We start from the raw sequence: 13,353 nt of genomic DNA, 5'->3' as shown, positions 1-13,353 counted from the left end.
CCCGCTGCTCATCGCCAGTCGCCGCCGCCCCCCATCGTACCCATGCCCCGCCCTGCCACTTCCGCCCGTTTGGTGCCCGCTTCCGGCGCGCGCTCCTGTGACGCCACCAACCCGCGGTCCAAAGCGCCGCGGTGGCGGGGCGCAGAACCGTGACGTCACCGGCATGCTCGGCTTTTGGCCGGGCCTGTGGTCCGCAAGTGTGGACGCTGCTTGGGAACCCGCCAGGGCCGAGCCGCGGTACTCCAGAAGGAGACAACAGTGAAGGGGATGTGGAGGAGACGCTGGGGAAGAACTTTCCTGGTGGGGCCCATGTTCCTCTGGTGCAGGTATCGAGGATGGTTGGGAATGAGCTGAGGTTCGCACCTCAGAGACCGTGCCTGCTCCATACACTAACCTGTTTTCTAAAGTGGGTCAGTGACTGGACACCGCCAAGACTTCCTCTATTTAAAAAAAAGTGTGTGTGTGTAATATTTACTGTATTCCTTCCAGCGAGAATGAAGTTTGATGGGGGCAAGATAGGAATATCATTTAAAAGTGCCCGTCTGGGTTTGAATCATAATTCACCAATCATTCTGTTTACCCACACCAGAGTTTCTCCTTATTTATTTTTATTTTTCAAAGATTTATTTTTTATTTACTTATGCATACAAGTACCGGGTTGTAGGCCAGAAATGGGGGGATGGGGTGGGGAGGAGGTGAGAGGATTCACTAGAGACAGAGTGGAGAGAACAGGCAGATCTACTGAAAAGCACTGCTGGTGGGGCAGGAGAGGTCTACTGCAATACGTGGGTCATTTCCCTGGCCTCAAACCGGAACTCACGCTGGAGTGACTGGCTTATAGCTTGATAGTGCTGAGAGGCCTAGTTTCCCCGTATTTAAAATTCAGCTATTAATTGATAAATTTGACAACGGATTTATTTAAAATCTTAAATGTTTTCATTTTATATCAAGTTAATATTTAAATTATTGAAATACTTAAACCTTTAATGTCAGTAATACAATGTTGAAAATAGGCAAACGATTTTATTAATTTTTAAAGCATTTGAAAAATATACACACAGAACTGGGGTACAGGCCAGAGGTGCTGGGGTTGAGAGGATTCACCAGAGACAGAATGGGGAACAGAACAGGCAGACTGCTGCGGTCTAGCCAGGAGAGGTCTGCTGTGCCCTGTGGGTCACCCATTGACTGGGGATCAAACCCTCGCTGCAGTGACTGTGATAGCTTCATAGTGCTGTGCTTTAACCTGTTGCGCTGCCAGGGAAGCTCTGAAAATAGGCAAAAGATATTAACATACACTTCCCCATGAAATGATATACACATGCTCAGTGTTAGGCCTCCCTGGTGGCCTAGGTGTTAAGTCACAATGCTGTTGCTCTCATGGGTAAGGCCTGAGTTCAGTCCCCATCCAGGTTGCTAATCCATATATGACACAGGAGACCTGTCTTGCTTGCTGCTCCCCTTAGCAGTATTTTAGTAAATCTTCCTGTTTTGCTCCCTACTTTGTCTTTGGTGAATGCTTTCATCCCCTCTACCTCTGGCCTACACCCCAGTTCTTCCATGTAAAAATAAGAAAAATCTTAAAAAATATATATCTAGATGTATGTGCTCAATATTAGTGGAGAAATGCAAACTGATATTACAATGCAATACCAATAAACATGACTAGAATGGCTAAATTTAGACAGACAACTGTCAAATATTGGTGAGTATGTGAAGAAACAAATTCTCATAGGTTACTAGTTGGAATGTGAATGGTGTAAGCATTTTGAAAAAGAGTTTGGCAGTTCCTTATAAACATTTAAAATACTTACCCCGGGTCCTCCCTGGTAGCACAGTATGTTAAAGTACAGCATTATGAAGCTATCTGCAATCACAGCGGCATGAGTTTGATCCCAGGCCAAGGAGGTGATCCACAGGGCATGTCAGACCTCGCCTGCTGCTCCCCTCAGCAGTGTCTTTCAGTAGATCCACCTGTTCTGCTCCCCATTCTGTCTCTGATGAATCCCCTCACACACACACACCTCCACACCTCTGGACTGTGTATACCAGTTACTGTATGCATAAGTAAATAAATCTTTAAAAAAAAAAAGTACTTACCTTATCAATGGGAGATACATTCCGAAAACTGAACACCTGAAACTGAGTACAGAGCATGTATATATTGCTTATTCCCTATACATATATAAACACATACATAATTACCTATGATAAGATTTAACATAAAATAGGCGCTGTAAAAAATTAACAATAGTAAAATAGAATAATTTTAAATATACTTTAATAAAAATTATGTGAATATGGACTCAGAATTTCTTATTATACATTACTTTTTTGGACTGCAGTTGACCTCTGGTATCTGGAATGGCAGAAACAAATTAGAGATAAGTGGGGACTACTGTACCTGCAATAAAGCTCATCTGCTTCACTTATATTTTTCAGGGTAAGTAAAAGTATGTCCATAGAAAACAATCTATATGTGCACTTCCGTTTAATTATTTAGAAAATGAAACGTGTGGCAGGAAACAAAAAACCTGGATCTGGGAAGAGCAGGGGGTGGGAGAGAGAGATTGGAAAGGGCACAAGGTAATTTTCAGGACGATAGAAACAGGCTGCGTATTGTTTATAGTGGTTTCATAGATATGCCAAGACTTTGAAATTTACACTTTTTTATTTTTAAAGATTTATTTATTTCTTAATACAGAACTAGAGTACAAGACAGAAGTGCAGGGGCAGTGAGAGGCTTCACCAGAGACAGAGTGGGGAGCAGAACAGGCGGATGTACTGAGATACACTGCTGAGGGGAGCAGTGGGCGGGTCAGGAGAGGGGTGCCACGCCTCAGGTTGGGTATCGAACTTGCCCTGAAGCAGGTGTGACTAGCTTGCTGTGCTGGGTCCTGACCGTCCTAACCCATGTGCCACCAGGGCGGGCCTGAAATTTACACTTTTAAAGTGCAGTTTATTGTAGGGAACGGCAAGACCCTTAGCTTTAGTCTTTAGAGTAACTTAGCCTGAAACACACATTGTATCACCATCATTTCAATAACAAAAAAGTGATGAGAGCCTGAAGTTTTCACAGATATACTTTAGGGGATATTGAATTACAGTGTACAGACACTGGCAATCATTTTGCATGTTAACTCAGAAGAATACAATTTTGAGGTTACATTTGGAACAGGGAAGGAAATGGATGGTGGCGCAAGGGGACAGCACTATGAAGCTAGCCGCAGCCACTTCAGTAATGCAGCAGGCTTCTGTTTTGCCCTTGGCTCCCCTCATCAGTGTATTTCAGTGAATCTGTCTGTTCTGCTCCCCACTCTGTCTCTTGTGAATCCTCACACCCCCTGCACCTCTGGCCTGTAACCCAGCTCTTTGTATGCATAAATAAATAAATCTTAAAAAAAGAAAGTGTTTGACTTTCCAAGGAAAGAGATGTGTGCCTAGAGTTACTTTGCCTGGGTCAGAATTTGCGATCTTGGTAGTTCAGTTAATCTCTAAGTCTTAGCTTCCTAAGACTGTTAAATGGGAATAATTGAACCTACCTCTTAAGTCTGTAATAAGAATTAAATGAGATAAAGTACATAACCTGGTACAGATGAAGCACTCCTAAATAATATTCCTCCTGGCTCAAAAATAGGAACCAATCATACAAAATCAGAGTAATAGCTATTAATGAGACACATGGGAGTCCAGGAAAAGACATCGAAGTTTGAGTCTTGAACATTGCAGTCTTGGAGAGGGTTTGGATAGCTCAGATACTTGGAGAAGGAACAAAATGTTAGGTATCACATGCCCTTTGTGAGGGATGTCCATGCAGCTCCTCTTCTATATTGCTAAACAAACTGTTCTCCTGTGTAGGAGACCCCAGCATTTAGTTCACACAAAGAGCTCTATTCCTGATAATTCTTGATAATTGCTTATCAGTTTGGTTTTAATAAGTCAAGTTTATTTAATGAATTAGATCTACTTCTTTGTTTCCTTTGAAATTTCATTCTTGCTTTTAACCTTAGAATTGTCTACACTCATATATTTGATAATTGCATATTTTCCCAGTTAGATTTTTTTCATCTATATAATTATATTTCCATTTTTACATGTTATATTTAGCCCTCTTTTATCAGAAATATATTTTGGTGTAGAGTGTGGAGAATCTAAAAAATTTTCTGCAAATAACCAATTGTCCCAGTGCTATTTATTGATAATCCTTCTAGGACAGACCTCAACAGGTGGAGACAGATGTAGGTTATTTTGGGTAGAGAAAACATGTGTTCCCAGATGACAGAAAGTCTAGTTTGTGTAGAGCCTAGGATCTGTGAAGGGGAATTGGGGAACAACGGAAGTAGTGGTGGTGGTGGTGGAGGTGGCGGCAGCTGAACTGGGGTCCTCAGGATAGGTCTTGACTTGTAGGCAGGAGCTTGGGCTTAACTCAAGGGGGGAGCCCCCTAGATCTGTGTGAACAGGAATGTGGTGCCTTTACTCTGCACTTTGAGGAGGTGAGCCAGGGCAGAGGACCGTAGCAGTAGGCTTGGTTAGGAGGCCACCCTGTTGCAAGCCTAAGCCAGCAGGAACTGAAACTGGTGGGAGGAGAGGGTGGAATCTTTGGGGCAGGAGAAATATCAGGATTTAAAAGATGTAGATATTGACATGAGAGAGACGTGAAGGGTGCTTTGAGAAGGGTGCTGAGCAACTGGAGCCCAAGGCTGTTAGAAAAGACCAGCTCTTGTTGAAGATGACACTGAACACTGAATTGAGACCCACAGAGGTTAGGATAATGCATCTGTTCGGTGCTCCTCCCCCCATGTGATGGCAATAAAAAGTACACAAAAGACTGCATGCTTTGATGCTTTGATGCATTTTTTGAATATCAAATTCTTTCCTTAGATGTTTATTGCTTCTGGGTGGCCTTAAGCACCTGCTGTGACTGCCTTTTGGCAAATCCAGCGCATATGGGTCTAAGGGTTGGCATGTTAAATTTGAGGAGCTGGCTGGATTCAGAGGGGAGTCCGAGCAGCTGTGGGATCCAGACAAACAGACCAGAAGAGGGGCAGCAATAGAGATGAAGGCTTAGGAGCCATCTGCAGCCAGGGAGAATTTGTCAGCTCCAAGGAAGCTATGTCTAGAAGTCAGGGAAAGGAGAACAAGATGGGGAAAGAGAAAGGCCGATGGTCCCGGTTGCAATTCACTGTGTGCTGCACGTGCGCTTCTCACTGTTCTTAGAAGGGTGTTGAGAATCACACAGCTATTCAGGGGTGGAGCAGAGACTGCAGTTCAAGTCTCCAGTTCTAAATCCTGGTGTTGACTGACACTTTTACGGTAGCGGGGAAGTCAAATGTCTCTGCTGAGTAAAATGTGGGAGTGATCAGTGGCTGGAAAGGGGCCATGGACTGGCCCAGAGAGACCTCAGTAGCTCCAAGTTGGGCTCTCACGGTGTGGTCATCAACTAAGGGACCAAGGAGAGGGGTCCTGTCCTTTCCTGCAAGGCAAAGAGATGTCATTTTTCTTGTGAGATCAAGGAGTATGAGCATGAAATGGGGAACTTCTGATGCGGAGGAGAGAGATTGGAGCCATTTAAAACAATGATTTATTTACTTATGAATTGGGGTACAAGCCAGAGGTGTGTTTGTGTGTGTGTGGGGGGGTTTAGTAAAAGCTTCACCAGAGAGAAGAAGAATAGGCAGGTAGAGTGAAATACATTACTGAGGGGAACAGCGGATGAGTCAACAGAGGTCTGCGATGCCATGGGGCCACCTCCCTGGCAGGGGATCCAGGGATTAAACTCTTGCCACAGTGTCTGTGGCCAGCTTTGCAGTGCTGCACTGTAACCCACTGTACCACTAGGGAGGGCCCCCCTTTTTTTTATGGGTGGATGTTTTGTAAATGTATTTTTTGCAATTAAATTTTGTTATTTATATATATGCATATATATATACACACACACACACACATATATGTATATACACACATATATATATGTCATTCTTCATCTTTGTACAATGTATGCTTTCTCCTCAGGGGTAGTTCCTGTGAAATTCCCACCACCAATCACCTCAATCCCTTGTGCTCTTTCCTCCCATTTTGATCCTTGTTTTTCCCCTTCCCCTGCAGAATGTCTGATTTATAATTACCCATTAATTTTATTTTTTTAATTTACTATAATTTTTTTTTCCCCTGATCCCTTATTTGGTTCCCCTACATTCCTCTATAAGCCATTTCTTACTACATCTTTCCTGGCATCAGAGTAAGCCTACAAACCAAGGAGTCTGGGAAGATTCTTGAATAGCTAAGGCCGTGACTAAGGCCAGGGCAGAAGCACGGTGCTTTCTCTGGCCACTGAGCACCGCTCAGTCTCTCGGAGGGAAGCAGCAGATGGGAGCAGCCCTTGTCTAAGCTTCATGAGGAAGAAGGGTGCAGGGCCTGGGAACCGTGTCCGTAGGTGGCCATCCCTGTCCTTGTTCTAGGCCAGCAGTAGGACGGGTTTGGACATACCAGTGTTCCCCTTTATTTTTTTATTTTGTCATTTTTTTCTTAACAGGAGTTAAATTCATAGTACAAATGTTCAAAATAGTGTTCTGTGTCCTCCCTGGTGGTGCAACAGGTTAAAGCACAGCACTATGAAGCTTTCCGCAACCACTGCAGCACGAGTTCGATTCCTGGCAGGGATGTGACCCTCGTGGTATGCAGACCTCACTCTGTCTCTGAATCCTGTCACCCCCCTGTACCTCTGGCATGTACCCCAGTTCTGTATGCATAAATAAATAAATCTTTAAAAAAATAAAATAGTATTCTTTCTCTCTGTGATTATAAAGCTGGGGAGCTCCTGCAGTCAGGATTTCAAAGCATGTCCCCTCAACCCTTTACCCTTCTTGAAACTCCTCAGTAAAATGGTTTGATTTCCTCCCAAAATAATATTCTTCATGTAATTCCCACAAATGTTAATATTAAACCATGTTTGCTTTGTGGTCACTTTTTTTCTATTTTACCTTCCTTTTGAATTATTTGAAAATAAGTTGCAGGCATTATGCCCCTTCATCTTTAAAGACTTTAGTGTATCTGGCCTCCCTGGTGGCACAGTGGTTAAAGACACAGCACTATCAAGCAATATATTGCTGATCATATGGTGCAGCAGATCTTTCCTGTCTCACTGGCTGCTCCCCACAGCAGTGTTATTTCAGTATATCTACCTGTTCTACTCCCCATTCTGGTGAGTCCTCTTACCCCTCAAACCTTTGGCCTACACTGAAGTTCTTGTATACATAAATAAATCTTAAAAAAAAACACATTCGTGGAAAAAAAAACAAAACTTTTGTCTTTCCTAAAACTAGGGCATGCTCTTGTCTTACTAGGGTACTGTTACAGGACACAGAGAGAGGCACACCACTGACGCCCCAAACCTGCCTGTTCTAAGTGGGTTCTGACATCCGCCACATCAAGACAAAACATAAGACTAATGAAAAGGGACTTTAATACAGTGAGTGTATAACACAGAAGACAAAGAATACAATTTCTAAATCAAACACCTAAGTTACCCATCCCCCTCATGGGCAAAAGTCAACCCAAAAGGGATTGGCCCAAAGTAAGGCCTGAAAGCTGACACAAGACTAAAGCACCTTCTGGCCGGGACCCATAGAAAAGGGTCAGAAATGGCCAGAAAAATCTGGGATGAAAAGAGCAAAATCAAAATCAATGTAAACACTGCCATAGTCACCTCCCTACAGGTATCTCACCCACATCTGCCTTAACCAGTCCAGGGCCAAGAAATAAGCACAGTTTCTTCATCACATACTTGCTGCTCCATGTGGCTTCTTCAGGTCCCCTTCTGGCTCTCCATCCTGCTTCCTTCTTTCTTCTGATTCCTTCTCTTTTCTCTTTTTCACCCCTCAGCTGCACCCTATTTCTGGGTGGGGCAGGGAACCTGGAACTTCCCTTTTCCTAGGAACCACCCAGTTACAGTACAATGATCAAAATGAAGAAATTGGTAGATACTATCATTTTACTGGCAGATTGGTTCAGATTTTACTAAGTGCCCTAGTTATATCATTTTTAAAAAGATTTATTTATGCATACAGAACTGGGATACAAGCCAGAGGTACAGGGGCAGTGAGAGAATTCACCAGAGACAGAGTGGGGAGTGTAACAGGTAGATCAATGATGTACTTTGCTGAGGGGAGCAGCAGGCGAGACAGGAGAGGTCTGCTGCGCCATGTGGGTCACCTCCAGAGCCAGGGATTGAACTTGAGCTGAATTGTCTGTGGTTGCGGTTCACGTCTCACTGCTGCACTTTGAAATTTTGTGCCACCAGGGAGGGCCCCCTAAGTACATTATTTATAACAGAAGAAAATCACGGTTGTATCTGGGGGCCTGTGCCCTTCCTCTCCAACCTGTGACCATCCTTTTCTCAGTCTGTGTCTTTCAAGTCACTGATATACCTTATGGGTAAAGCCAATTATTTTGTAGACTTTGGAGACACTTTTTGACTTCAGTCTGGAAACCTTTACCATCCTAACTGACTTGACCCCATACAAGGTACATAATGCTGCCAGGATGCCCAGATCAGTCACTAGTCAAAGCTGGGAAGAAGGTAAAGCTTTAGAGTCAGCAAAGGAGAGTGGTGGGAAAGCCTGAATGTGTGTGACTTCCTTGCCTTTTCTGCCTCTTTCCTATCAGAGGAAACTGGACAGAAGGTAACGAAGTAGGGTGGAAGTTTAGGGGAGAGGGTGTGGAGGGGTGTCAGCCCCATGGACACCGTACTGAAGCTGCAGCTGTGTCTCAGTTGATGCCTCTGGGCCATGGTCAAGCTGGTATGCATTGAAACCTTAAAATTTCCTTGGATTTGGGCCCTCCCTGGTGGCACAGCGGGTTAAAGAAGCTTAAGCCACTTCAGCATGAGTTCGATTCCCGCCTGCCCTGGAGGAGTCCACATGGCATGGCAGACTTCTCCTGACCTGCCCGCTGCTCCCCTCAGCAGTGTACTTCGCCGATTTGCCTGTTCTGCTCCCCGCTCTGTCTCTGATGAATCCTTTCACCCTCCGCGTCTCTTGCCTGTACCCCAGTTCTATATGAATAAATCTTTAAAAAAAATTTCCTTGGATTTGTGTGTCTAGACACAAGTGTATTCTTGAACAATCTAGGGATTCCCTCAACTGGGCTGGGTAGAAGGCCCACACCTACTGTTTATTCTGGGGATTTTTATCTCCTGTGAGCTAGAAAATCAATTACTTATGTTGATATTAGGTTCCAGGGGGCACGGTTTCTTGCCTTGGGACTTAATCTATCAACTCACCTCTTGACCTTAAACATTAAACTCTGTGGGCACTCCATGAAACTGTAAGACTTTTAGACACCCTGTCCAGCCTGTTTGTCCCACATTCATCAACACTCCTATGTGGTTTTCTTAGCCTCTGGAAGATAGTTATGTTCTGGTAATACCGTGGGCCCATGCTTCCAATCTGTTTTAAGGTACATTGCTTCACTCCTTTCCCCCAGTGTGGTATCCACTGCTTTGGGCAGTCAGGAAGGTCACGTGTGCAGACTGCTTGTTCGTATGACTTACACATGAATGCTTCCAAATGGCCTTGTCTGTGCTAAAGCTAGTTGTGGGTGCTGAACTAATGTCTGCTAAAGATTCCATGTTCTGTAATGCCTGAATGTTGAGCTGAAAGCACAAACATGTAAGACCCAAACCAACTGCTGTCATTCTTTGGGATGTGTATTTACTGGACAAAACAAGGAAACCTACAATCGCGACAATCTTTTTGTAACAGAAACTAAAATGAGCCATGTGCACACTGGTTCATGATACCAGACCTTAAGGTGGTGACCAAGGTAGAAATAGGGGCATTTATTTTGGAATAGTGACAGATTTAGGCATAACTAACTCAGATCCATTTTGACATCACCACCATCCCTCTTTATAAATTGAGGTAACATTGACATATAGCACTGTTTATGTTTTAGGAATATAAGATCATACCTCTTCAAATGTATATTGCTATATCATGTTACCACCAATGGGTCAATAACTCTCCACCACAGTTCGCTGTACCCCCCTCTACCCTTTCCTCCATCCACCCTTTCTAGTAACCTCAGTTCTACGTCAGAATCAAAGGTTTGTCTTGGACAAATACAAAAATCTTAAAAAGAACAAGATTCCTAGAAATAGTACAGTGAAAAAGTGTACAGCTGGTTATGTAAATAGATCGGAAGTATCCGTAACTAGGGTCACTAGTATGAACCCGCTTATTTATTTGAACCCACACGGTAGGGTGGGGGGGGACAGCCTCTGTCCCCAAAAGCTCTCTTTGGTGACAGCTGGGTGTGAGCTGTTCCTGCCAGCTGTCCTCAGGGCTCACTTAGAGCCAGCTGTGCCCACAAAGCCCTTAGTCAGGGCTCCTCTACCAGTTGTTGTGGAAAATAAGTTTGTTCTTTCCAAGCATCCCTTGTGGTCTTTCCATGGAGCTGGACAACAGCCATCTGTTCTGGCTTCTCATTTCATCTGGAAAAATCCCAGTATTTTGGCTTTCTCCCACAACACCATCCCCACTTCCTGGGGATTCTGATTCTGCCTCCCCTGCACCTTCCAGAAGGGCTTTCTGACTCAGTCCTGTGGGATTGCATTGCAATCAGAGGTATCAACATGAGTTCATGGTTTCATTACACATCCACATGCATACACACACCCACATGTAGAGATAAATACAGAAAGACACATACACAAAGAGAGACATAGATATAACAGAAATAGTCATAGAAATACACTCACATACAGATATAGAAACAAATACAACTAGACATAGAAATAGACTCAGATACTTTGTACTCATGTAGGTAGATATAGAGAAAAATACAGACACACATGGGAAAATATAGAAATACATGTACATACAGATAAATATAGAAAAAGCCACAGAGAGAAAGATACAGAAATATATACAGACACGTATATCTGGGTCTTTATACACATATATTTGTTAGAAGCAATGATACTCCAGTAGCAATGAGCATACCTGATGTCCAGATTGTAGTATCCCTACTAAAAGGAGCCAGAATGCCTTGGAAAATGGCTGATTTCAGAACTGGAGGCGGAAGAGCACAATCTGAGACTAGAATATCTTGTTAGAATGTAAGTGCTCAGAAAATGAGGGGGTCATGCCAAAAGGATTCCTGCTAGCAAGATACTGCTGGCATCAAATAATGCCCACAGATTATAAGCCACAGAATAAAATAAGAATTCATATACACATGCTGATATAAATAAATGAGAGAAAGAAAAGCCCATCCTTACAGCAGAGAGCCCAGTAATGAAATTGTGGAATGTGAAAAAATCGTATAGCAATTATTGTAGAAATAATCAACTCAATGCAAGCATCATCAGTGAGAGGATATTAAAACCAGTGGGTGCAAATTTGTTGAATTAAAGTCAACTGTTGAAATGTCTGCCCATAAGTACTCTCTAATTATGAAGGGAAAAATAGTAACTAGAGAAACCTTGTAGCCATTGCCTTAACCAAGCAGTCATAGTATGTTTGAATCAGGGTCTTTTGGGAATATGCCTGGAGTCTGAAGATCACAGGCAGGCCCTTGCTTGGTTCTTGTCTTTAGTGAGGAAAGAATTCAGGGTTGAGACCAAAGTCACAGGAAAGCAAGAGATGTATTGACAGGTGTGAAGATGAACAGGAAAGCTCTCTGGAGAGAGGCCCAAGTATGTAGCCACTGAGGTGGTGAGAAGTAGGTGCTTACATAGGTATAGCAGGCAAGAAGTGAGGGTTTGGTTGGTGGGTGTCTCCGCGTTGTGTCTCTTGCTGGTTGGCTGGGCCCCCCAGGGTCTCCTAGGCTACCAAGGTGCACTGAATTTGCAGGGTCCTCCTGGGCATGTTACCTGGCTTCCTTTTCTAAAACAAGCCTTGGTTCGTTGCCCTCGCATTATGTTAGTGTGTTGGTGTTCTGAATTCTTCAGTCAGATTGATAAGTGGACCTAGGGCTTGGTGGGCGGGGAGGAAAGAGGAGCACCCTCCTAGATCCAAGTAAGTGTTTCTCAGTCAGCTGATAAGTGAACTAAGGAAGCCTGGGACACCCTGTTCGTAACTGACTGCCTCTACCCATTTCCTAGTTTCAGTGTCACCAGGAATGACAATTGTTTTTCTCAGATATCAATCCAATTCCTTAAAAATTCCAGTATTATTCAAGGACATAAACACAAAGTACTGAAAGTTTTAGGGAACCATTTAAAAATTTCCCAAATACCTGGGGAGGGAAAAATGCACTGGACTATGGTGATGGCACACAGGTGAATGGGTGGTGGTGGGAAGCCACCACCTGAGATGGAAAAATGCACAAAATGAAGAATGATGTAAAATATATACATATATATATATTTTTAAATATATAAAATTCCGCAAATAGCTAAAGGAATTCTGAAGAAAAACAACAACAACAAGAAAAATGGAGGCATCAAGGTACATTATTTTAAGCTAAATCACAAAGCAACGATAATTAAACAATATGACATTGGATTAAAAATAGACATACAGGTCAATGGAACAAAATAGGAAACCCATAAATGAATCCATGCATATAGCTACATGCACTTGGTGACAAAAAGAGGACCCTGGGCTCTCCCTGGTGGCACAACCGGTTAAAGCTCCACACTATGAAGCTCTCAGAAGCCACTGCAGCACAAGTTCAATCCCCAGTCAGGGAGCTGATCCACATAGAGTGGCAGACCTCTCCTAACTCGCCTGCTGCTCCCCTCAGCAGTGTATTTCAGTAGATCTGCCTGTTCTGTTTCCCACTCTGTCTCTGGTGAATCCTCTCATCCACCACACTTCTGGCCTGTACCCCAGTTCTGTAAGCATAAATAAATAAATCTAAAAAAAAAAAAGAAATTCAGCCCTCCTTGGTGGTGCAGTGGGTTAGAACGCAGCACTGCAAGTTAGCTGCAGCTGCGTCAGTGTGAGTTTGATCCTCCGCCAGAGGTGATCCACATGGCACTGCAGACCTCTCCTGACCTGCCAGCTGTCCCCTCAGCAGTGTACTTTGTCGATATGCCTCTTCTGCTCCCCACTCTGTCTATGGTGAATCCTCTCGCCACCCCTGAACCTCTGGCCTGTACCCCAGTTCTGTATGTATAAATAAATAAATCTTTCAAGAAAAATTTCAGGACCCTAAATGGGGAAAGAGGAATCTCTTTAACAAATGGTGCTAAAATCACATGTAAAAGAATGATGTGGGATCACTTTCTAACTCTATGCATAAAAATAAATTCAGTGGCCTGCACCCCCATGTTTATTGCTGCTTTATTTACAATTGGAAAAACATGGAAGCAGCCCAAATGCCCAAAAGTAGATGACTGAATTA

The 13,353-nt window shown here is 43.5% G+C and overlaps 1 protein-coding gene and 1 long non-coding RNA gene across 2 annotated transcripts in view; one reads left to right on the top strand and one right to left on the bottom strand.

Moving 5' to 3' along the window:
• Positions 1-35, bottom strand: part of PURB (purine-rich element binding protein B) — an 8,586-nt gene extending 8,551 nt beyond the window's left edge. Inside the window, exon 1 of the mRNA XM_012735158.1 lies at positions 16-35. Coding sequence (XP_012590612.1) covers positions 16-35 — 20 coding nt within the window. The remainder of the gene's footprint in view (positions 1-15) is intronic.
• Positions 36-147: 112 nt separating this feature from the next.
• On the top strand, positions 148-6,736 carry LOC105853200. The gene is made up of 3 exons (XR_001145051.1): positions 148-326; positions 2,346-2,443; positions 6,596-6,736. It is a non-coding gene; the product is annotated as an uncharacterized LOC105853200 (long non-coding RNA).
• Positions 6,737-13,353: the final 6,617 nt, after the last annotated feature.

This window comes from Condylura cristata, unplaced genomic scaffold, assembly GCF_000260355.1.
Source record: "Condylura cristata isolate star-nosed mole 26May11 unplaced genomic scaffold, ConCri1.0 scaffold00004, whole genome shotgun sequence".
In the NCBI taxonomy this organism is placed as follows: domain Eukaryota; kingdom Metazoa; phylum Chordata; class Mammalia; order Eulipotyphla; family Talpidae; genus Condylura; species Condylura cristata.
Note: the sequence above shows the minus strand (reverse complement) of the source record. Positions and strands in the feature narration are given on the sequence as shown.